The sequence below is a fragment of the Babylonia areolata genome, chromosome 2 (genome assembly GCF_041734735.1).
Source record: "Babylonia areolata isolate BAREFJ2019XMU chromosome 2, ASM4173473v1, whole genome shotgun sequence".
Lineage (NCBI taxonomy): Eukaryota > Metazoa > Mollusca > Gastropoda > Neogastropoda > Buccinidae > Babylonia > Babylonia areolata.
Genome location: NC_134877.1, coordinates 16,099,469 through 16,125,178, shown reverse-complemented (window position 1 = coordinate 16,125,178; position 25,710 = coordinate 16,099,469). Strand labels below are relative to the sequence as shown.

Here is a 25,710-nt window from a genome sequence, read left to right as displayed (position 1 = left end):
TCTGTCACCAAATGGTGGTGAAGGGAATTTGGAAAAATGCACCAGTGTAGCTGTTGTTATTTTAAAGTCACACTTGCCTTTTTACATTTAGTTGTGGATTGATAACTTGTTTGAGTTTTTCTTTCATTTTCATGTGTTTGTTGACATAATTACCAGACTTCAAAACATGCACATGCTGGTCCATTACAGCTAGCCTCAGTGGGTACCACATGAATTTTTTCCTGGTAAATACATTTTTTTGTCACTTGGTCTGGAACTGTTTTGCACATCTAGCTTAAAGTGATGGGAAAGAAAATAATTTTTAAAAGTAACGTGTGTGTGTGTGTGTGTGTGTGTGTGTGTGTGTGTGTGTTTGGGCACATGCTTGCCAATATATCTTTCAGGACCAGCACAGAAAAAACTCCAGAAAATGACAGAGTTGTCTTTCCGTTCAAAGTCAACAGAGAGGCAGATCTTCTTCTCCGAGTGTAAGTTTGTGGGGTTTTTTTGTGTGTGCATGTATACTACCTGTGTGGTTGCATGCTCAGATCATTTTTGTTTTTGTTGTTTATTATTTTTGATATTCTGTGTTGTTTTTGACAGCCCAATAACACTTGGTGATTTTGATAAATACAACTATGGAAGTGTGTGTAGCCTATTTGCGTTGTGAAGCAATTGTGCAGCTGTATGCCATTAAACACTGTATAAAACTCCAGTGTGATTTATACAACTGTGTATTTCTTCCTCCTTTTAGGTTGAAGCCTGCAGTAGACGTTTTTTCCTTTCCTCTCTTTTTTTTTCTTCCTTTGTTTAATGCGTACAAACAAGGTGAACATCACAGCCGAAGTTCATTGGGTAAGATTAAAAGGACAGAAGTTGAGGATTGGACTCTGCCTTCCTATGCAGAACTCTAGATGTGATTTCATTGCCCCAGTGGCATGAAAAGCTATTAGACCATTAACCAAAACAGTGTTGTGTGTCTTACACATGCCTTTGTGTTGACACAAATCTTACACAAAGGGTGCCTTTGTGTTGACACACAAATCTTACACAAAGGGTGCCTTTGTGTTGACACAAATCTTACACGTCTTTGTGTTGACACAAATCTTACGCATGCCTTTGTGTTGACACAAATCTTACACGTGCCTTTGTGTTGACACAAATCTTACACATGCCTTTGTGTTGACACAAATCTTACACATGCCTTTGTGTTGACACATATCTGACACATGCCTTTGTGTTGACACAAATCTTACACGTGCCTTTGTGTTGACACAAATCTTACACATGCCTTTGTGTTGACACAAATCTTACACGTCTTTGTTGACACATATCTGACACATGCCTTTGTGTTGACACAGACCTTACACATGCCTTTGTGTTGACACAAATCTTAAACATGCCTTTGTGTTGACACAAGTCTTATGCATGCCTTTGTGTTGACACAAATCTTACGCATGCCTTTGTGTTGACACAAATCTTAAACATGCCTTTGTGTTGACACAATTTTTACACATGCCTTTGTGCCTTTGTGTTGACACATATCTTACACATGCCTTTGTGTTGACACAAATTTTACACATGCCTTTGTGCCTTTGTGTTGACACAAATCTTAAACATGCCTTTGTGTTGACACGAATCTTATACATGCTTTTGTGTTGACGCAAATCTTACGCATGCCTTTTTGTTGACACATATCTTACACATGCCTTTGTGTTGACACAAATCTTACACTTGTCTTTGCGCCTTTGTGTTGACACAAATCTTATGCATGCCTTTGTGTTGACACAAACCTTACACATGCCTTTGTGTGTTAAGCATGCCTTTGTGATGTCACAAACCTTACACATGCCTTTGTGTTGACATGAATCTTACACATGCCTTTGTGTTGACATGAATCTTACACATGCCTTTGTGTTGACACAAATCTGACACATGCCTTTATGTTGACACAACTCTTACACATGCGTTTATGTTGACACAAATCTTTCACATGCCTTTGTGTTGACACAAATCTTACAAATGCCTTTGTGTTTACACAAACAGCAACGTGAGGCCTGATGACCAGATCCTGTGCTCGGGAGACCCTCGCGGTGCCAGTGCAATGAGGACTGAGTTGGACATCGGGCCTGCTGTGAACCATTCCTTCATCGTAAGTTGTCTGCGTCTACGTGCCTCTGTTTGTTTGTCTGTGGTGATTCTAGGGTTCATACAGTCATGGGAGTCTGGAAAAGTCTTGGGGGGGAAAATGCAAGAACCATTTCCATTGCTCAAAAAGTCTTGAGAAAATGTTTCACCCATCAAAGTTATGAAAAAAGTCTTTAGAAAAAAGAGAAAAAGGAATTGAATAAAACCCTTGACAAGTAGCATCCGAGAAAGAGCTTAATGCATTTAGATATCAGATAAAACAGTAAAACAAAACACAAAAAGTGATGAAAGTGGTTTGGAAAATGCTTGGAATTTTGTTTGGTCACATTTGTGGGAAGCGCTATAAAAATATCTATGTCTGTTGCTATTTTTCTATGCCTTTGTGCCCCATTGTGTCGTTTCTCATGCGGTTGTGCGCTGTTGTTTGTGTTGTATATGTTCTGTTTTTGACTCACTTGTGTAAACAAAGTGAGTCTATGTTTTAACCCGGTGTTCGGTTGTCTGTGTGTGTGTGTGTGTGTGTGTGTGTGTGTGTGTGTGTGTGTGTGTGTGTGTGTCTGTGTGTCCGTGGTAAACTTTAACATTGACATTTTCTCTTTAACTACTTTGTCAGTTGACACCAAATTTGGCATAAAAATAGGAAAAATTCAGTTCTTTCCAGTCATCTTGTTTAAAACAACATTGTGCCTCTGGGATGGGCACAAAAAAATAAAGAATGAAGCCTAATTATATGCAAACTGCATTTACTGTTATATTTATATTTTTTGTATTCTCTAAACTTGGCACTTTGATCTGATATTCTGACCCAACAGCTAGAGCAGTCATTATTATCCTTTTCTGTTCAAACAGAAACTTCTTTTGCTAAGCATGGAAGTTTTATTTATTTTGCAAACGTTTTGGTGCAGATAGTAAAAAAGGGAAATTACTCTGTAATGCTAGGGGGGAGTTAATTTGCTTTAAACTGATCTTTCTCATCTTAAACATTACATTTTGAAACAAGAGAGGCAAGGCCTTCAAGACTCACTTATGATGCACTTTTTAAAAAACATCCAAGCTTTTTATGTATTGAGTATAATTTCAAAATGTAATGTTTAAGATGAGAAAGATCAGTTTAAAGCAAACTAAGTCCCCCAGCAGAGTAATTTCCCTTGTTTTACTGTCTGAACCAAAACGTTTGCAATAAACAAAACTTCCATGCTTAGCAAAAGAAGTTCCTGTTTGAACAAAAAATGAAAATAATGACAGATCATTTGTTGGGTCGAATATCAGATCAAAGTGCCAAGTTTAGAGAATATAAAAAATATAAATATAACAGTAAATGCATTATACTCAATACATAAAAAGCTTGGATTTAAAAAAAGAAGTGTATCATAAGTGAGTCTTGAAGGCTTTGCCTCTCTTGTTATCTATGTCTTTGTGATCCCGTTCGGTCTGTTTCCTTTGTGTTGCTATTTTTATCTGTGTCTTTGTGCTTCGTTTTGGTGTGCACTTTCTGTTGCTATTTTTATCTATGTCTTTGTGGTTCATTTAGGTCTGCCCTTTCTGTTGCTATTTTTATCAGTGTCATTGTTTGTTTTTGGTCTGTGGTTCATTTAGGTCTGTCCTTTCTGTTGCTATTTTTATCAGTGTCATTGTTTGTTTTTGGTCTGTGGTTCATTTAGGTCTGTCCTTTCTGTTGCTGTTTTTATCAGTGTCATTGTTTGTTTTTGGTCTGTGTTGTTTCTGCTGCTGTTTTTTTGTCTGTGTCTTTGTGCTTCACTTTGTTCTGTTCTTTCTGTTGCTACTTTTATCTGTGTCTTTGCTTCATTTTGGTCTGCGTCCTGTCTGTTGCTATTTTCATCTATGTCTGTGTGCTTCATTTTGGTCTGCGTCCTGTCTGTTGCTATTTTTATCTATGTCTGTGTGCTTCATTTTGGTCTGCGTCCTGTCTGTTGCTATTTTCATCTATGTCTGTGTGCTTCGCTTTGGTCTGTCCTGTCTGTGGCTATTTTTATCTATGTCTGTGTGCTTCATTTTGGTCTGTGTCCTGTCTGTTGCTACTTTTATCTGTGTCTTTGCTTCATTTTGGTCTGCGTCCTGTCTGTTGCTGTTTTTATCTATGTCTGTGTGCTTCATTTTGGTCTGCGTCCTGTCTGTTGCTGTTTTTATCTATGTCTGTGTGCTTTAGTTTGGTCTGTCCTTTCTGTGGCTGTTTTTTAAAATTTCTTTTTCATCTATGTCTGTTCTTCATTGTTGGTCTCTCGTTTCTGTTGCTATTTTCGTCTTTGTCTTTGTGCGTCATTTTGGTCTGTCCTGTCTGTGGCTATTTTTATCCATGTCTTTGTGCTTCATTATTGGTCTGTCCTTTCTGTTGCTGTTTTTATCTATGTCTTTGTGCTTCATTATTGGTCTGTCCTTTCTGTTGCTATTTTTATCTATGTCTTTGTGGTTTGCTTTGGTCTGTCCTAATTGTGGCTATTTCCATCTATGTCTTTGTGCTTTAGTTTGTTCTGTCCTTTCTATTGCTATTTTTATCTGTGTCTTTGTGCTTCATTATTGGTCTGTCCGAATTGTGGCTATTTCCATCTGTGTCTTTGTGCTTTAGTTTGTTCTGTCCTTTCTATTGCTATTTTTATCTGTGTCTTTGTGCTTCATTATTGGTCTGTCCTAATTGTGACTATTTCCATCTATGTCTTTGTGCTTCATTTTGGTCTGTTCTTTCTGTTGCTGTTTTTATCTATGTCTTTGTGCTTCATTTTGGTCTGTCCTTTCTACTGCTATTGTTATCGATGTCTTTGTGCTTCAGTTTGGTTTGTCCTGTCTGTTGCTGTTTTTATCTATGTCTTTGTGCTTCATTTTGGTCTGTGTCCTTTCTGTTGCTGTTTTTATCTATGTCTTTGTGCTTCATTTTGGTCTGTGTCCTGTCTGTTGCTGTTTTTATCTATGTCTTTGTGCTTCATTTTGGTCTGTGTCATGTCTGTTGCTGTTTTTATCTATGTCTTTGTGCTTCATTTTGGTCTGTGTCCTGTCTGTTGCTGTTTTAATCTATGTCTTTGCGCTTCATTTTGGTCTGTGTCCTGTCTGTTGCTGTTTTTATCTATGTCTTTGTGCTTCATTTTGGTCTGTGTCCTGTCTGTTGCTGTTTTTATCTATGTCTGTGTGCTTTAGTTTGGTCTGTCCTGTCTGTTGCTGTTTTTATCTATGTCTGTGTGCTTCATTTTGGTCTGTCCTGTCTGTTGCTATTTTTATCTATGTCTGTGTGCTTCATTTTGGTCTGCGTCCTGTCTGTTGCTATTTTTATCTATGTCTGTGTGCTTCATTTTGGTCTGCGTCCTGTCTGTTGCTATTTTTATCTATGTCTGTGTGCTTCATTTTGGTCTGCGTCGTGTCTGTTGCTATTTTTATCTATGTCTGTGTGCTTCATTTTGGTCTGTCCTGTCTGTTGCTGTTTTTATCTATGTCTGTGTGCTTCGCTTTGGTCTGTCCTGTCTGTGGCTATTTTTATCTTATGTTTGTGTGCTTCGCTTTGGTCTGTCCTGTCTGTGGCTATTTTTATCTTATGTTTGTGTGCTTTAGTTTGGTCTGTCCTTTCTGTGGCTGTTTTTTAAAATTTCTTTTTCATCTGTGTCTGTTCTTCATTGTTGGTCTCTCGTTTCTGTTGCTATTTTCGTCTTTGTCTTTGTGCGTCATTTTGGTCTGTCCTGTCTGTTGCTATTTTTATCTATGTCTTTGTGGTTTGCTTTGGTCTGTCCTAATTGTGGCTATTTCCATCTATGTCTTTGTGCTTTAGTTTGTTCTGTCCTTTCTATTGCTATTTTTATCTGTGTCTTTGTGCTTCATTATTGGTCTGTCCTAATTGTGGCTATTTCCATCTATGTTTTTGTGCTTTAGTTTGTTCTGTGCTTTCTATTGCTATTTTTATCTATGCCTTTGTGCTTCATTATTGGTCTGTCCTTTCTGTTGCTATTTTTATCTATGTCTTTGTGCTTCATTATTAGTCTTTGTCTTTTCTGTTCTATTTCGATATGTCTCTGTGCTTTGTATTGGTCCGTGTTATGCTATTTCTGTATAAGTCTTTGTGCTTCGGTTTGGTGTGTGTCCTTCCTGTTGCTATTTTTATCTATGTCTGTGTGCTTAGTTGTTGGTATGTGTCCTTTCTGTTGCTATTTCTGTCCATGTATTTGTGCTTCAGTTTGGTCTGTCCTTTCTGTTGCTATTTTTATCTATGTCTTTGTGCTTCAGTTTGGTCTGTCCTTTCTGTTGCTATTTTTATCTATGTCTTTGTGCTTCAGTTTGGTCTGTCCTTTCTGTTGCTATTTTTATCTATGTCTTTGTGCTTCAGTTTGGTTTGTCCTTTCTGTTGCTGTTTTTATCTATGTCTTTGTGCTTCGGTTTGGTTTGTCCTTTTTATAGCTGTTTTTTTTTAATTTTATTTTTTTAAATCTATGTCTGTGCTTCATTGTTGGTCTGTGTCCTTTCTGTTTCTATTTTTATCTATGTCTTTGTGCTTCAAATTTGGTATGTGTCATTTCTATTGCTAATTTCATCTGTGTCTTAGTGCTGTGTTGTTTGTTAGTGTAAAGATGTTGTTACTATGTTAGTTTGTTGTTTTTTCAGTCTTTTAAAAGTTCCCCATCCAACGCAGATTCAATTATTTCTAAAGTAAAGAAATTACTGTACAGACATTTTAACATAAAAAAAAGCAAAAAAAACAAAACAATAAACCTGTGATTTAAGATGTAGATATGACATGGCTGACCATAAACATTCACCCAACGGGAAGAGAGATATTGCATTGATGTGTCCTTGTTGATTCCTGTGTTTGGCCCATTGTATCACAAGGTTGACATGCTCATCCGCATGTCCGTGTTATCTGAAGGACAGTTATCTGTGGACCTGTAGTCGCTCAATGTCCAGTTGAGATGGTTTTCTGTCCTTGTTTTGCCAATGTCTGATAATGCTCAAGGCCTTCTTCTTTTTGCCTTGGGTTTGACCATGTATAGGCCTGACAGTTTTTATGTATTATTATTTATGTATAGGTACATATTTGTAGGTAGAGATGCAGAGGCAGAGTGTGTGTGTTTGTATGTGTGTGTGTGTGCATGCGTGCGTATGTGTGTGTGTGTGTGTGTGTGTGTGTGTGTGTGTGTGTGTGTGTGTGTTTCAGAGAGAGAGAGTGTGTGTGTGGTGTGTGTGTGTGTGTGTGTGTGTGTGTGTGTGTGTGTGTGTGTGTGTGTTAGGTGACTGTGTGTAGGGGGTGGAGGGGCTGTGTGTGGGACTGAGTTGTGTCTGCGCATATGTGGGGGTGGTGGTGGTGGTGTCTCCCTGTCTGGTTTTACAGATTGCATGGCACATGTACTGTTCTCCAACATCTGATGTTTTTATAAAAAAAATTTTGCAACTACTGAGACAGCAACAATTTGATCTGCAGATAAATGCATATACACATGCACAAGTTCGCACACACACATGTGAGCGCAGTCATGCATGCATGCATACATATGCACAAGCACACATGATAAAAGTTGTGAGGTGTAAAAATCAGCATAAAATGTATGCTGGTCATTCATGCATTATCAGTAGTTCAGTCAATCAAGGATCTGCTGTGCACTTTTAGATCTCAGACCGACGGGCACAATAGCCAAGTGGTTAAAACGTTGGACCTTGAATCTGAGGGTCCCGGGTTTCGAATCTTGGTCATGGCGCCTGGTGGGTAAAGGGTGGAGATTTTTCCAATCTCCCAGGTCAGCATGCGTTCAGACCTGCTTGTGCCTGAACCCCCTTCATGTGTAAACGCAAACAGAAGATCAAATTGCACGTTGAAGATCCTGTGATCCATGTCAGCATTCGGTGGGTTATGGAAACAAGAACGTATCCAGCATGCACCCCCCCTGAAAACGCAGTACGGCTGCCTAGATGGCAGGGTAAAAATGATCATTCATGTAAAAGCCCACTCGCGTACATATGAGTGAACGTGGGAGTTTCAGCCCACAAATGAAAAAAAAAAAAAAAAATCTGAGCAGATTACAACTAGACAACAGTTTGACTACACCAAAATCCTACACATTCAGCATATCTCTTGTTTTCAGCCTTGCCACAGTTGATAAAATCCTTTATCTTTCAACTCCCTTGACCAGTTCACACTTGTGCGGCTCCACAGCTTTTGTCAGGTGGCTTAGATGTGATGATGAATTTGTACCGCTGTTCTGTCCTGACGTGCACTTTGTTGTCTTCAGCCGTAAGCTATTACGATTGGACAATTCCTCCGAATTCTTAACCATTTTCAGAAGTTTTGACAAGTAAAAACGTGGCAAATTGTGTGCGAAACCATGATGGGATTATAGCTAAGCTAGTTTATGAAACAAAAGAAGGAGCTATTAACTCTCTCCATACGAACGGCGAAAGAGACGACGTTAACAGCGTTTCACCCCAGTTACCATCATCAAAATATTGCAAGCGGAAGACTCTTATACTGAAGAGGTGAATGTTGACAAAGAATACCACAATTCTGACGACGGAAGCTAAAGGTTGGGTCATTCAGACACCCACTGGACATCCGAGGGGTCTGTGTAGAGGAGAAGAGAGGACTGGCCGTACTGAGTGAGTTAAGCCTCATGGCATACTCTGCTACTACTACCACTGCTTTGTACTAGTATGCTATTATATGTTAATGTTCTGGGGTTTGTCTGACATGATAGCACATTTGGTGCGTCACTAATGGAGCTCTCGCCACACTGGTGAACAAGTGTGTGTGTGTGTGTGTGTGTGTGTATGTGATTTACACCAACTTAGCAGTTAAACATTTTATGTCTTTTCTGTATTCATACTGAATGACCGTAATTCTTGTACATTATGTACCTTATGTAACTTACAACAGGAATTAATTTGTCTTATTTGATATTATAAAGTAATCTGTATTCTGTAGTCTAGAGCTAACTATGCGTTTGATTTCATTGTATCTGCCTGCAACATGTGTGTGTAATGTTCCTTGGGTTGTCTTGACGTTAGAGAGGGTGGGGAAGGGGTAGAAAGGGTGTGGGGGTGGGGCCTAGGGGGGTTATGGCCGCATGGCATGGCGTGTCACACTGATAAGGTCCCTGGGTCATTATTAGTGCTCAGCGTGCCCAGCCTTGTCCCAACACCCAAGTGGCCTTTGTCCAAGGACTTTAACCGCTGACCTACAAACCTCCCCCCCCCCCCCCATCCCACCCCCACACAACTCTCCTTGTGACCTCTCCCCCTTCACCTCCTCCCTTTCTCTCCACCCAAGGTTATATCATCCCCTCCTTGCTCACCACAGCCTATTTGAATCAGAGCTGGTTTTTATCTTGCCCCAGAGCTAGAGCAGTAAGCCAGTGGCTTGGTCACACACAGTCCTCAGGCAGCATGGGGACAGAGGACAGAGCCTGTGAGGAAAGGAGAATAGGCTTTCTTTTTTTCTTTTTCTTTTGCATTCGTGGGCTGCAACTCCCACGTTCACTCGTATTATATGCAAGTGGGCTTTTACGTATATGACCGTTTTTAACCCGCCATGTAGGCAGCCATACTCCACTTTCGGGGGGTGTGCATGCTGGGTATGTTCTTGTTTCCATAAACCACCGAACGCTGACATGGATTACAGGATCTTTAACGTGCGTATTTGATCTTCTGCTTGCATATACACACGAAGGGGGTTCAGGCACTGACAGGTCTGCACATAAGTTGACCTGGGAGATCGTAAAAATCTCCACCCTTTACCCACCAGGCGCCCTCACCGTGATTCGAACCCGGGTACCCTCAGATTGAAAGTCCAACGCTTTAACCATTCGGCTGTTGCGCCTGTCAGAGAATAGGCTGAAAGTTTATGCCAAAGAAACAAGACTTGGATTAAAAAAAAAAAAAAAAAAAAAAAAAAAATCCAGTCCAAGGACAAGCTAGGAGGAGAGTGGCTTGAAAGTTATCATCATGGTGGAAAACCAGGAGCAGGAAGAAAGTTTCCAGTCTAGGGAGAAGGAAGAGAATGGGTTGAAAGCTTGAACCAAAAACCCGGACCAGGAGAAAATTGTTCTAGTTTAGAGGTAAGGGAGCATAGAGGTTGCAGGGGTGTTCTCTGTCGTCATGCTGCCTGAGGAACCGTCCGTTTCACGTCTGGCCCTGGTTTTGAACGGCGGGTGCTTGTCAGTCTCCTGGGTTACCCCAGGCTTCTGGAGGTAGAGAAGTTTGTGTGTGTGCGTTTGTGTGTGTGCATGCGTGCGTGCATGCATGTATGTGCACATGTGTGTGTATAAGATAGGGGTGGAGATGAAGGGAGAGATAGAGAATGAATGTTTTGTGTAGTGTCTTTTCACAGCAGTCATATTACTTAAAAAGAATGATCAATCAGTCTCTTACTATAGTAGTAATTGTAAAATTACATTCAACAGAACAGTTTTTGACTTGGTTTGAGGACCATATGTGCAATCTCAGCAGTATCAGTGTCTGTCCATCCATGCTTCTTCTGTGTTTTTAAACTGTTGTTGTGTGTGGATGTTTGCATTATGTGGTTTATATTTTGTTCGAAGGGTCTGAGGGTGTTGACGGGTGGGTGGGCTTCAAGAATGCTCATGAATTATTTTCTTCTTTTTTTTTCATCCTTCCTGCGACTGTACATTTGTAATATATATATATGTGTGTGTGTGTGTGTGTGTGTGTGTGTGGTTTCTGTGTGTGTGTGTGTTGTTTCTGTGTGTGTGTGTGTGTGTGTGTGTGTGTGTGTGTGTGTTGTTTCTGTGTGTGTGTGTGTGTGTTGTTTCTGTGTGTGTGTGTGTGTGTGTGTGTGTGTGTGTGTGTGTGTTGTTTGTGTGTGTGTGCAGGTGAGCAACAAGGGCCCCAGCAACGTGTCCTCATCGACGCTGACCATCGAATGGCCGATGGAGGTGGGCAGGGACGGGGCGCAGGGCAAGTACCTGCTCTACCTCATGGAGGAGCCCATTGTAAGTGTGTGCACCGTCACTCTTCAGACCATTATCTGATAGCAGTAGCAAGATGCAGTCTTGTACGAAATGCTACGTTGAATGAAGAATTGCTTTTATTTGGCAACTCACAGGCTCATTTGGTACGACCGACATTTTTGATTGTATCACTGCGATGCAGTCTTGTACGAAATGCCACGTTGAATGAAGAATTGCTTTTATTTGGCAACTCACATGCTCGTTTTGTACCACTGACATTTTCGATCATATCAACACGATGCAGTCTTGTACGAAATGCTGTGTTGAATGAAGAATTGCTTTTATTTGGCAACTCACAGGCTCATTTGGTACGACCGACATTTTTGATCGTATCAACATGATGCAGTCTTGTACGAAATGCTACGTTGAATGAAGAATTGCTTTTATTTGGCAACTCACATACTTGTTTTGTACCACTGACATTTTTTATCATATCAACACGATGCAGTCTTGTACGAAATGCCGTGTTGAATGAAGAATTGCTTTTATTTGGCAACTCACATGCTCATTTTGTACAACTGACATTTTTGATGGTATCATTTTTACTTCGCAGACACATTTTGTGCAAAAATAGATTCAACAAAGAAGCTCTCATAGTTCATTGCGTTTTATTTAGAATGCAGTACAATTTCAGATAGAATTATCCTGTAATTGATCTCCAAAGTACAGTGAAGACGATGTCATCATTGTGGATGATGTATGAGATAAGTGAATGTAGTTCTGATTTAGATGATGTTTGGGATGAGTGAGTGTGTTTGTTCTGATTTAAATGATAATAAAGATAATGGATACTTATCTAGCACACTATCCAGAAGTCTGCTCAAGGTGCTTTACAAAACATATCTTTTACATAACATATTACATCAATGTTATATACACCCAAATTTGACAGCAAACACACACACACACACACACACACACACACACACAGGGACACACAGACACACACACACACACACACACAGAGCATGCATACATTTAAACATACATTCAAATATATATATATATATATATATATATATATATATATATATATATATATATGCAGATACGAGCCACCCTCCTCACACGCACAAACATATGCACACACGAACACAGACGCACACACACATAACCACACGTGCATATACACACACACACAGACACGCACACACATGCGCACGCACACGTAAGCAAACATATGAACACACACAAACACACATTCATACATACGCATGCATATGTGTACACATATATACTTTTGCACACATAATCAAGCACACCACATGAAAGGTGATGTTTGAGATGAATGAGTGTGTTGTTGTGATTTCGATGATGTTTGAAATAAGTGTGTTGTTGTGATTTCGATGACGTTTGAAATAAGTGTGTTGTTGTGATTTCGATGACGTTTGAAATAAGTGTGTTGTTGTGATTTCGATGACGTTTGAAATAAGTGTGTTGTTGTGATTTACAGGTGGAGAAAGGAAAGGCTGAAGGAAATAAGTGTGTTGTTGTGATTTCGATGACGTTTGAAATAAGTGTGTTGTTGTGATTTCGATGACGTTTGAAATAAGTGTGTTGTTGTGATTTACAGGTGGAGAAAGGAAAGGCTGAATGTACGGCTGAGGACGGCTTGGTGAATCCCCTGGGCATTGTTGTAAGTGATGACGAGCAGCAAACTCCCAATGTATCAGGGTTCACGCAGAGTCGAAGCGACAGAATTTACATAAATGTCAAGATGTCTGTGAGATTTTTTTTTGTCTGCAACAGAATTGGAACACCTCCTTCCTTCTTTTCCACTCTTTTCACCACAGCCTCTCGCTGTGTGGAAAAGCTTTTGTGTTTCTCTTTGTGGGCACTTGTATGTTTGTATGTGACTTTGTTTCTGGCTCTTGGAAAATGTAACGCAGGGTTTTGGGGGTGGGGGGCGGGGGGGGGAAGAAGTATGGAATCATGTTTGCCTGGATTTGTGGGAACCTGTCGGCGCATGTAATTATGGAATCATGTTTGCTTAGACTTGTGGGAATCTGTCAGTGCATGTAATTATGGAATAGTGTTTGCTTAGACTTGTGGGAACCTGTCAATGCATGTTTGCTCAGACTTGTGGGAACCTGTCAGTGCATGTAATTATGGAATAGTGTTTGCTTAGACTTGTGGGAACCTGTCAATGCTAGTAATTATGGAATCATGTTTGCTCAGACTTGTGGGAACCTGTGGGGTGCTTGTTTTGCAGACTGTGGCATCAGCAGACACGGCCCGCATCACAGTGGATGGAATTCAGCCGCTGGACAAGGCCGGAGATCGGCAGAAGCGAGAGGCGAGGAGCGAGCCGCGGGTGAAGCGGGCTCAGGGCGGCCTGACTGTCCTGGTGAGTTGGTTGACCAGCAACGGGCGCCATAGCCGAGTGGTTAAAGCGTTGGACTGTCAATCTGAGGGTCCCAGGTTCGAATCACGGTGACGGCGCCTGGTGGGTGAAGGGTGGAGATTTTTACAATCTCCCAGGTCAACATATGTGCAGACCTGCTAGTGCCTGAACCCCCTTCGTGTGTATATGCAAGCAGTAGATCAAATACGCACGTTAAAGATCCTGTAATCCATGTCAGCGTTCGGTGGGTTATGGAAACAATAACATATCCAGCATGCACACCCCCGAAAACGGAGTATGGCTGCCTACACATAAAAGCCCACTCGTGTGCATACAAGTGAACGTGGGAGTTGCAGCCCACGAACGAAGAAGGAGGAGGAGGAGGAGGTGGTGGTGGTGGTGGTGGTGGTGGAGGTGGAGGTGGTGGAGGTGGTGGTGGTGGAGGTGGTGGTGGTGGTGGAGGTGGTGGTCACAGTTCGTGTTGTGAGGGGATGATGGTTGTGTTGGTTGTTGGGTTTAAAACATTTTATTTTGTTTGTTTGGTTGTTTTTTTTCATAGAAAATTTGGTGTTGTGGTGGTTTATTTGCTGTTTTTTCTTCTTTTTTTTTTTAAACATCATTACACACACACACACACACACACTAACACACACAAATTAGATTATTTACAGAGAAAAAACAGTCCTTGTTTTGTAAAGTTTTCACTCCCAGCTGCAGACATATTGGAGGTTTAGGGTTACTGCATTATCAACAGTCCAGCCAAAGATACTGTTTTCATTGCAAGGTCTGATAAGGGTAATGCCAAGCGGCATTTTTTTTTTTTTTAATGTCTTGTTACAGGGATGTAAACAAAAGTCGGCACGGTGTTACAAAGTGCGATGCAAGCTGGACAACCTGCAAGGAGGTCTGGGATACGTGGTGGTCACCATGCGTGCCCGGCTATGGGAGAGCACTCTGCTGCAGGTGATTTGTTCAGAATGTGTGACTGTAATGCCAGATTTGAATCTTTTTTTTTTTTTTTTTTTTATTGTGCAAGATGTGTTTGTTAAAAAAGGATCCAGAAATTTTCAGCTCTTCAAAAAAGACAACAAACCCCAACAACATAAAAATAAGATTATTTGATAAAACATATGTGCTTTATATGGCCATTGCACAGCATAATAAAAAAAAAACAACCCAACTTTTTCTAGAAGGAAATCATTACTTTTAATTTGCATAAAATTTTGCATGGTCTGAGATGTTTTCAGTACTTTAAACTTGATTTAATGTTTATGTGGACTGAGTGAAACATGGATGAATTGGTCTTTCTGGTGTTTTTATTGACCTTTTATAATTATTTTTTGTTCTCTTCAACTAGTTTTAAGAACTATCTGGTATTCTAATTTGGCCTTGAAATGGTCCCTTTATATTCAGCTGAAGTATAAGCAGCATGATTTGAAAAAAAAAAGATGTTTTCACAGTATTGTTTAAAAAACAGGTTTGAAAAGTATTGCATTGTCTGACACTGAGTTAAAGTTTTGCTTTTGTCTTTTGCAACATTTTTTAGTTTTTTTTTTTTTTTTTTTAATAACATTAATGCTTCATGTTAGATATTATATATTTTGCAAAGCACCAACAGCAGTTTTCTGGTTGGTTTGCGCTATTAGTACCCATAATTATTATTATTAATTATCTGTTCTTCTCTCATGTCTTTTCTGGCCATTTTCATTTTCAGTTGTGCATGCCACCGTTGATATGTTGTTCACTTTTACATGGTCACATTGTTTGCTTTTATTTCCAGAAATCAGTTGTGATTCAATTCAATTCAATTCAAAATACTTTATTATCTGCTTCAACCAAAAACAGAAAATTTTCTTTAGGCTCACTTAAAATAAAATGCCCGTCAGCAAAAAACCCCCAAAACTGACACACCCTTCACTTATCACCATGCACACATCAGTTATTATGTAGAAAGAAAAACATGTGGGTAAGATACTATTACATTCAGAGTGTAACAACTGTGTGTGTGTTGCGTGTGTGCCCGTGCGTGTGCATGCATCGTTTTGTGATCAGTATTTTCCTTTTTTTTTTCAGGATTATCGGAAGTCCGGGGATGTGCAGATCAGCTCCTATGGTTACGTGACCATTGACCCATCTCTGAAGATTATACAGGACACCAGAGACGATGATTTGGAGGCAAGGAGTTTTGTTTTTGCCTTTCATTCTATCTTATTTAAAAAAAAAAAATGTGTATTTTGTATTTTTATTTTATTTACACATAATATACAATGACCCACTGGTGCAGGCTCTGGAAGGGGTCTAGATTATTTATTTTCTCTCCTTTTTTTTTTCAAGTTCTTTTTTTCAATCATTTGTCTTCAGCATATCTTTTTCGTTTCTTTTATTTTATTTTATTATTATTATTTTTTTTTTTAGCTGCCCCATCATCTGCACCATTTCAGTGGCATTACTCCCACGCCGCTTATTTAAATTCCCCCATACATGGCCACAACCGGGTTCGTCCGTCGCAGTTCCAGCGTCGGCAGTTCACAGGGAACCATCGATGTTAGGTCTTTTTCGTTTCTGTGTTTTTTTTTTTTTTGTTTTTTTTTTTTTTAAAATAATTTTTTGTGTTTTGATTTAGGTTCAATGGGACCAATATTTGCAGTATTTCAGCCCTGGCATGTGTTGTGGGCTGAGTGATAAACAACAAAAGACAAAGACAGTGATGGGACGATGCCTATTTTGTGTTTCAGTTTTAGTTTCTCAAGGAGGTATCAGTGCATTCAGTTAACTCTCTCCATACGAACGGTGAAAGAGACGACGTTAACAGCGTTTCACCCCAATTACCATCATCAAAATATTGCAAGCGGAAGGCTCTTATACTGAAGAGGTGAATGTTGACAAAAAATACCACAATTCTGACGACGGAAGCTAAAGGTTGGGTCATTCACACACCCACTGGATATGCGAGGGGTCTGTGTAGAGGAGAAGAGAGGACTGGCCGTACTGAGTGAGTTAAACCCATATCCGCAACACTACATTTGACCAGCAGCATAACCCAGTGTGCTCAGTCAAGCCTTGAGTGCATGCATATTTTTTTTTGTTTTTTGATTCACTTGTGTAAACAAAGTGAGTATATGATTTAACCCGGTGTTCGGTTGTCTGTGTGTGTCCGTGTGTCTGTGTGTCCGTGGTAAACTTTAACATTGACATTTTCTCTGCAAATACTTTGTCAGTTGACACCAAATTAGGCATAAAAATAGTGAAAATTCAGTTCTTTCCAGTCATCTTGTTTAAAACAATATTGCACCTCTGGGATGGGCACAAAAAATAAAAAAGAAGCCTAATTATGTGCAAACTGCATTTACTGTTTTATATTTTTTGTATTCTCTAAACTTCGTACTTTGACCTCTTATTCTGACACAACAACAAGAGGAGTCATTATTATCATTTTTTATTCAAACAGGAACTTCTTTTGCTAAGCATGGAATTTTTATTTATTTTGCAAACGTTTTGGTGCAGATAGTAAAAAAGGGAAATTACTCAGTAATTAATGCTAGGGGACTTAATTTATCACAAGTGAGTCTTGAAGGCCTTGCCTCTCTTGTTTATTTGTGTACCTATCAGAGTGGATTTCTTTTTCAGTGTGCCCAGTTCGTGCTGCATATGGGACCTCGGTTTTTCGTCTCATCTTCATGACTTGATGCTGAGTTTGATTTTCCAGTCAAACCTAGGACAAAGGGCGAGAGCAGGAATCAAACCCAGACCCTCACAGACACTGTATTGGCAGACAAACATCTTAACCGTTCTGCGACCGTGCCCTCTGTTGTGCGTTTCAGGCGGTGACGTATGCGGTGCCTGACTTCAAGGAGGTGGGGACGGAGACGCTGGAGTGGTGGTGGATTCTGTTGGCTGTTCTGGGTGGGATACTGCTTCTGGTCATCATCATCTTCTGTCTGTACAAGGTCAGTGTCTTTCTCCCCCTCTCACTGTCAGTCTCTCCTGCCAAGAGTGATCTCAGCAGTGCATAACTCTTTCACCATCATAGGTGACTCAAGTCGACATAAGAAGTCATGTTAAAAGGATCGTGCGAAGAGTGATCTCAGCAGTGCATAACTCTTTCACCATCATAGGTGACTTAAGTCGACATAAGAAGTCATGTTAAAAGGATCGTGCGAAGAGTGATCTCAGCAGTGCATAACTCTTTCACCATCATAGGTGACTCAAGTCGACATAAGAAGTCATGTTAAAAGGATCATGCGAAGAGTGATCTCAGCAGTGCATAACTCTTTCACCATCTTTGGTGACTCAAGTCGACATAAGAAGTCATGTTAAAAGGATCGTGCGAAGAGTGATCTCAGCAGTGCATAACTCTTTCACCATCATAGGTGACTTAAGTCGACATAAGAAGTCATGTTAAAAGGATCGTGCGAAGAGTGATCTCAGCAGTGCATAACTCTTTCACCATCATAGGTGACTTAAGTCGACATAAGATGTCATGTTAAAAGGATCGTGCGAAGAGTGATCTCAGCAGTGCATAACTCTTTCACCATCATAGGTGACTCAAGTCGACATAAGAAGTCATGTTAAAAGGATCATGCGAAGAGTGATCTCAGCAGTGCATAACTCTTTCACCATCTTTGGTGACTCAAGTCGACATAAGATGTCATGTTAAAAGGATCGTGCGAAGAGTGATCTCAGCAGTGCATAACTCTTTCACCATCTTAGGTGACTTAAGTCGACATAAGATGTCATGTTAAAAGGATCGTGCGAAGAGTGATCTCAGCAGTGCATAACTCTTTCACCATCATAGGTGACTCAAGTCGACATAAGAAGTCATGTTAAAAGGATCGTGCGAAGAGTGATCTCAGCAGTGCATAACTCTTTCACCATCATTGGTGACTTAAGTCGACATAAGAAGTCATGTTAAAAGGATCGTGCGAAGAGTGATCTCAGCAGTGCATAACTCTTTCACCATCATTGGTGACTTAAGTCGACATAAGAAGTCATGTTAAAAGGATCGTTTTTCACTTTGCAACAAAGCTTGACAGCTGCAGCCAGTTTCCTTTGCGTAATAGAGCAGTGACTAACCTTTGCCCCCTGTCTTAGTTTGAAGTGAACAAGTCCATTGTGCTGTTTTGACATGAAACAAATTGTGTGACAGGGAGCATCAAGATCAGGCACTTGCTTCTTTTTTTCTTCTTCTTTGCACAGTAGATGCGGCATATAGATGGATGTTTCTGCATGCTTTGACATCTCTGAAGATGAAAACTGAAAACTGAAACTGTGTCTTTGTTTCAGATTGGCTTCTTCAAGCGCAAGAGACCAGAGGACATGCAGATGTACCAAGCAGAGATGAAGCAACAGAGGATGCTGGATGACTTTGAGGAGGATGAGACGTAGAGTCAGCGTTCTGTCGAAGGCAGACAGGGCTGACTTCAGTTTTCTCCGTCGTTGATTCCTTTTCTTTCTTCTACCTCTTTGTCTTTGTTTCTTGTTGTTGTTGTTGTTTTGTTTTGCCCCAATCGTTTGTGTGTGTGTGTGTGTGTGTGTGTGTGACTTTTCTGTTTCTCTGCTTGCTGTCTTTCTTTAACTTGTCTTTTGTTTGGTGGGTGTCATTTTCACCCTGATTTCTGTTATTTTTGTGTGTGTGTGTGGTGGGTGTCCGTGTACTGCTTAATTTTGAGCTTGGTGTGATGCAAAGGTCAATGGTTTTGTGTGTGTGTTTTTTTATTTTTTTTTATTTTTTTTTTTTTACTGTATTGAAATGTCCTCACTACTTCAAACTGGCTGAACTGTATGCTTCTTCTTTTTTTTAATGAAAAAATGAAAAGGAGAATTTACTGACAAACGTATTGCTGCTTCTCAGCAAAATGCAATTTACAAAAGATTTTGCATTTGGTTAGTTGAAAAAATGATCAGTTGTTGATGAGGCAAGAAAAGTGTGCTGAGTCATACCCACACACGTGAAGGGAGGTGCGCTGACTGAAGCAGGTACATGGTCTGGAATATATATTGAAGAGACCCAGGCTTTGACACACATCCGATAGACATGGAGGAATCCAGTTTTGTGTGGCGCCCCCAGTGATTCTTCACAAGAGTTGAGAGAATAAGAAGAATGTTGAAGGTGTTTGTTACAGAGTCAGTATTACTCTCCGTTTGATGTCTGGCGCTTTCAGTCAGCATAAGTTCACACGTGAACATCATCTGTTTCTTTTAAACTGATTGGATGTTGTTGCATTCCTGTTTATCGTAAAGCAGAAACATTTACACTTATTTAAGCGACTAAAACAAAAAAAAAAAAAACAAAAAAAATGCAGGCGCAGTAGGGGGGAACACAGCATATCTTTTTTTCCCCCACCTGCTGAATCCATTTGACATTCCCAATTATCACATAATTAGCCCCAGTGCCTGCAGAAATTGCAGAACATAAGAAAAGTGGGGGGGTTTGTATTTTTTTGTATTTTGCTTATTTACTTATTTGCCATGAAAAGTCGAAGAAGTGGACTGATAATTATTTTCACTTTTCTAGATTTGTTGAACATTCCTATGAATTCATGTGCCTTATATCTTGGAAAACCAAATCCTGTCCCCTTCTGTGCATGTCATGATTTAACCCCTCGACTGCTGAACCTATGTGAAATGAGATCGGCGTGGCGCGAGTTTGGAGTGCAGTTACTGCTTTTTTGAGTACGTATTGTCAGTGTTAGTTGTTTACTGATTCTGCTGAACAAGAGTAATGCAGTCTCAAAAGGAAGAAGCCTAAGTCCAGAATGGTGACTGACATCATGACCTGTCAGCGCTGTCTGGCTGCAGTCAGGTGACAGCCCTTCACAGCTGAGCCTGCTTGTCAGCAGGTGTCAAGGGGTTAACAGTGCATCGGCAAGCCAGGCAGGGAGAGCCTACTGTTTGCATGGTTTCATGAAGGACAAATTATCGATTAGATAGACATCTGTGATGATAATGTGTCTTGGAAAAGAAAAGAAAAAAGGTTATTGATCAAAGAGAAATGTTAACAGAAACAACAAAAAACACACCTTTTATATATATGTTTTTTTTATCTAAAAGCTTTCTCAGTATTTTAATCTTTCACTCTTGAATGAGCAGGTACTTTAAAATAAAATCCAAAAAACATGCATATTAAAAAAAAAAAAAGATTATTTGAGAAGAAAAGAAATAAGGATTTAGTGAAAGAAAAGAAAATGAAGGAAGCAATGATCTTCAGACTGGCATAATATGTCACAAAATCTTTTCTCTTATATATCATGATGTCGGGTCTCTCAGGGCATTCGCAAAGACAAAACTGACAGGAATATTTAAAAAAAAAAAAAGAAGAAAAAAAGTTCATTCACTAGTCTGAATCAAGATAGGCTACTCCTGTGTGTAAACTGGATTTATTTGTGTGTGTGTGTAAATATGCCACTTTTTTCCTGTTCTGATGACATAATGCAAACAAAGCATTTACTACTACTACTACTACTGCATACTGCTGTACCAAAAACAGACTACTATTTTTTTTCCCTTCTCATTGGGTGCTAATTTTCAGTTTTGTTTGTCGTGTGTTTTGAAGAGTTAGTATCGTCATTAGTTTTTTTAGTATAGTTATTGACTTTGTGTGTGATTATTCAGTTCATTTTAATTAGCATTATTTATTTATTTTTTTTTTTTTTTACTGATTGTGTGTGTGTGTATGTGTACATGTGACTGTTGTTCATATTTTGTCAGTTGATTGATTATTGTGTGGCATGCAGTTGGCTTTTTTTAATTTATTTTTTTTTATTTTAATTTTATTTTTTTTAGTTGATTTGCTTTTGTTTTCAGTTTTGTGTGCTGGAACTTTCTGTGAACAAAGTGGTTCTGCAAGTTTCAAGATGAGAGTGTGCTGAATGACTGCATGATAATTGATCAACATATTTCTGATCGTGACGGACATTTTGTTGGTGCTAGCAAATTCTGCCCGCTGATGGCAACCAACAAATTGTCGGTCATGACTACCACTGTCGCTTCTGGCTGCGGTTGCTTACAGTGGACAAATGTGGGACTTCACCACACAAGAGTGTCAGGGGGAAACTGCTCTCTGAACTTCCTGTAATTGCTGTGTTTAAAAACTTTGTCAAAATTATGGCAAAGCGAGTTTTTACACCACTCGAGCTGTAGCGTTGACTGCTGTCATCAGAATTGCTTGATGCAGGGGCAGCAATTTTTTCACGATCAGAAGTGTGTCACCTTTTTCTTTATTTCCAGTGGTTGATGTGAGCTGAAGTACAGCAGATGCCTGCAACATTTAAACTGTAATTGAAAATGAGTGCACAAGTTTTACAACTTTTCAAAGAAAGCTTTTTTTTTTTTTTTTTTTTTTTTTTTTTTTTTTTTTTTTTTGTCTTACGTTATCAAACGAAAAAGAAAAACAACATCTATCACATCATATTTTCACCATTAAAAAAAAGAAAAAGAAAAAATGATTAATTATTGGTCATATTTTGAATATTATGTTCTGGTAGTGGTAATGGAGAAAGGAAGGGGGTGGATGCATTCCAGAATGGGTGTAGTTCAATTGCACTGTAAAAACACTAGCACAAGAAGTTGTACATTTCTTTCAGTTCTTTCAAAATTGTTGAAAGGTTAGTGAGATAACATTGCAAGTGTGTGTGTGTGAGAGAGAGAGAGAGAGAGGGAGAGAGATTGCATTTGGTTTTATTTTCTATGGCATATGATGTGATTATTTTTGATTGTATGTGTGTGTGTGTGTGTTTATTCATTCACCATCACTGAGCTCCCACAATTGGGAGATGTCTGCGTGGCAAGTGAAGTCAAAGTGCTGATTTCACAACAGATGTGGAATTTCTAAGAAGTACCATTAGTCTGTGCTTGAATGCACAGTCACGGATTGAATATGTGTTTGGTCATTGATGTACAGTTTTGAGAGAGCTACTACTGCAGTCAGCTACAGTAAGGACAGCATTACGGATGCCAGACATCGCATTGCATTCTGAAAACCCCAGCCTCATTCTGTGAGGTCGTCAGTGTAATTATGGGTCATAAGGCACTGCCAGAACATCTTTATCAGTGGATGATAAATGATAAAAGAAATGATTGAGGTGAGGGCCCTCCGTTGTTTGTAGTCTTCAGAGAGCGTCACAGCATTTACTCATTAAAACTGGAAATGACAACACAGAAAGCTTTATTAATTAGGGTTAAACATAAGGATATGCTGCTATTTTACATGCTGTCCTCGTCCATGAGGAGGCGAAGAAGAAAACATCCACCCCCCCCAAAAAAAAAGAAGAGAAAAAAGGGGATATGAAATGGAATGAAAAGATAAGAGATTGGCTCATTGGTGGTGGGTGTATCGGTGATAACAGACAAATTCTCAAACTTGAATCGTTTCCACCCATTTTATGGCAAGTGGAGAAAGAGAACTTAACTCTGTTACCATCAGTATCACTTCTTAAACTCGCCTTTTTTTGTGTGCATGATCTGTTGTAATTTTGGACTATTAGGCGCAGTTTTTCCCCTGTTATCTTGACCCTTGCGCCTTACATGTCAATGCACTTTGTTATGATAAATATTAATCTACATATTGATGGGAACGTGAAATTTCCCGCAAAGTTTTGTTATGTGCATTATCCATGGAAAACTGACTGAGATCGAGTGTTAAGTTTTCTTCTTCCTTTTTTTCTTAAACATTTGATTAGCCAATGATGTCTTGCATTGCATTCTATATGCAGGCTGAACCTCATGATGAGGGCCAACAGTATTTTTGCCATTGCTTTTGTATCATAAAGCAATAGTGAAAACATTCCTGTTTTTTTAGATCAAGTGGAAGTATCAAGAAGCTTGCAGCGACAAAATCTCTTCCATGGATTGATAAGTTTGTGTTAGAGGAACATTGTTTCCACATATCAGTCGCTTACTTCTTTTGGCCTTCATCTGTTTTTATAACAAATTTTTAAGATAGTTTTCTTGTCCTTCAAGTCTTGTTTGTCCTCCTTTTGACTGCGCCTAATACACAAGTGCATCTTATTCTTAGATTTTATTTTTCTTCAGAATTTTGTGTTAAAATCAGGGATGCCTTACACGTGGCGCCGCCTTCCAGACCATTGATTACAGTAGTATGCATGATAGTCAGTTGTGTCTGTCAATGACCATCAGAACAGCAGAGGAGGCAGCTGCTGTCCCGACTATCTGGGCTTGAATTTGATTATAGTGGAGAGTGTCTTGCCCACGTCACACCTCCACTCTCTTGGCCAAAAGTTTTTAGGACAGTTGGCGTTGGGATGGTTCCCAAAGGACACCTAGCCCCCAAAGTTGCAGCACTGAGAGCCAGTGCAATCTTACCAATACGCATCCATCAGTCTAGGGAGACTGGAGTTGCGCTGTGGGTGGTGATTGATACAGCGTCGGATGTGGCTGGATAGACAGCCCAGTAGTGGGCACAATAGCCCCTCCCATATTGCGCACAGGTGAAGTCTGATGCTAGTCTGTCTGTCTGTCTGGTCAGATAAACCATTGAGAAAAAAAGGAGAAAAAAGAACCAATGATGATGGACAAAAAAGTATGTTCTTTTGATGTTTTTTGATTACCAACATTCTTCTAGCCACTTTCAGAGAACTGACCGTTTGATTAAAAAAAAAAGTGTGTATATCTAAGAAAAAAAAGAAAAGAAAAAGAAAATAAAGGAGTGGATGAATAATTCAGTGAAAGGAACTGTAAGGAATGTAGCATAATAATTTTCTGCAATCATTGTAAACATTTGTGTGCGTGAGTGTTCACAGTGCATGTCTTTTTATGATGTACAAGATTGTGTCCGTAAAGCTTGTGTGGTGTGTATTATGTATGAAATGGTTGCTATTTTTTTTTTAAAACCTGCTTGTGCATACTCAAGTCAGTCATGCAGCCACTGCCACAGTATCAGTTGATCAGAGCATTGCATCTATAGTGCTTGATGCTATTGTGTGTTTATGAATGATAGGTAGACTTGACACTTCTGTGTTGGAGTTAAGCTGAAAGCTGTGTGTCCCCTTCATTTTTTAACATGTGGTAGGCTCTCAAGGCCTTGACCACTGTGCTGGGTTTATGCACTGTTCAGGCATCTGCTTTTCTAATCCTTTTCTTTTTTTCCTTCTACCTTGACTCATTGAGCCCTACGTCCAAGCATTTCTCTGATGTCAAAATTCGTCTCATTAAAATGGTATGGCGTGGAGAGCCTTGGCCAAAGGGAATGATTCAGCGCTTATAGCTTTTAGAGGCGTTTGATTGGCTGAGAGCGGACCGGGGCAAGACGGCTCGTCTTTTCACTGTTACCCGCGAAATTTGGCCAAGCAGAGCAAACCGATAGGCCTAGTTTGCATCAGTTTGACATGGTAAGTATATGTAACACCAAACATGGAGTATAATACAAACTCCTCCTTTCACATTCCTACATATGCATAAACTGCAAAGAAAGGGAACTAACTTTGGCAGTATTTCCTGATGTGTCCACACGTAGTTTGGAGGAAAAATAGTATGCTTTCTGCATTTTTCCCCGCATCAGTATGGCATGGAAACCTGCCGAGGCTGTAAAAGTGGAATGGGTTAACTCTTTACAGAGTTCAGGGAAAAGAAAAAAGAAGTGTCTTGCAGAAGGTTTGAAAATAGCCACAAGAAGATCTGTATTGGCATAATAGACTTTGAGGGTTTGTTGTAAGTTGGTATTTTTTTTATCAGTTTTCTCATGTCCCTTCCTCCAAAAAATCTTGTTGCTCATTATTCTGTGTGTGTGTTTGAGAGAGTAAGTATGCCTTTTTATTCTAACAAAAAAATAGTTCACGCCTCTTGGTGATTTGTGTAGTTGCTTTGTTGATACAGTATACCCACCAGGTATTCAAGAAAATGTTTATGTGCGTGTGTGTGGTTGTGTGTATGGACATATGTTCCACTTTGTACATGTGCGGATGTGCATACATGTGCTCATGTGCTTGTTGTGCATTCAGACACTTTAATGTACATGTTTTGTGTGTGTGTGTGTGTGTGTGTGTGTGTGAGCGAGAGAGAGAGTAAAAGAGAGAGAGGTGGGAGGTTTGGGATATTCATCAGACAGTTATGTGTGTTATACCAGACTGTGCCACATTATATCGCATTATTTTCTCATGTTCCGAACTTGTCTTGGTTGCCTTTATGTGCTCCTTTTCTCATAGAAGACTCACTCGTATCCAGTGTAAAAGCATCCGCTTTGTTTTTTTTAAACTTAGGTATTGACAGTCTGGATATTAGTGTCATAACCAAAACAAATAAGAAAAAAGGGGTTTTGAGCATGGTGGAGAGGTTTTT

General features: G+C 39.6%; 1 protein-coding gene across 1 annotated transcript in view; it reads left to right on the top strand.

Moving 5' to 3' along the window:
* LOC143298554 (integrin alpha-PS1-like) overlaps window positions 1-25,710 on the top strand; it is a 74,353-nt gene that overhangs the window by 45,909 nt on the left and 2,734 nt on the right. The window contains exons 15-23 of the mRNA XM_076611433.1: window positions 384-467; window positions 2,026-2,131; window positions 10,938-11,057; window positions 12,649-12,711; window positions 13,288-13,422; window positions 14,260-14,382; window positions 15,493-15,594; window positions 17,241-17,366; window positions 18,703-25,710. The exon at window positions 18,703-25,710 is cut by the window's right edge and continues 2,734 nt beyond it. Coding sequence (XP_076467548.1) covers window positions 384-467; window positions 2,026-2,131; window positions 10,938-11,057; window positions 12,649-12,711; window positions 13,288-13,422; window positions 14,260-14,382; window positions 15,493-15,594; window positions 17,241-17,366; window positions 18,703-18,804 — 961 coding nt within the window. The 3' untranslated portion in view covers window positions 18,805-25,710. The remainder of the gene's footprint in view (window positions 1-383; window positions 468-2,025; window positions 2,132-10,937; window positions 11,058-12,648; window positions 12,712-13,287; window positions 13,423-14,259; window positions 14,383-15,492; window positions 15,595-17,240; window positions 17,367-18,702) is intronic.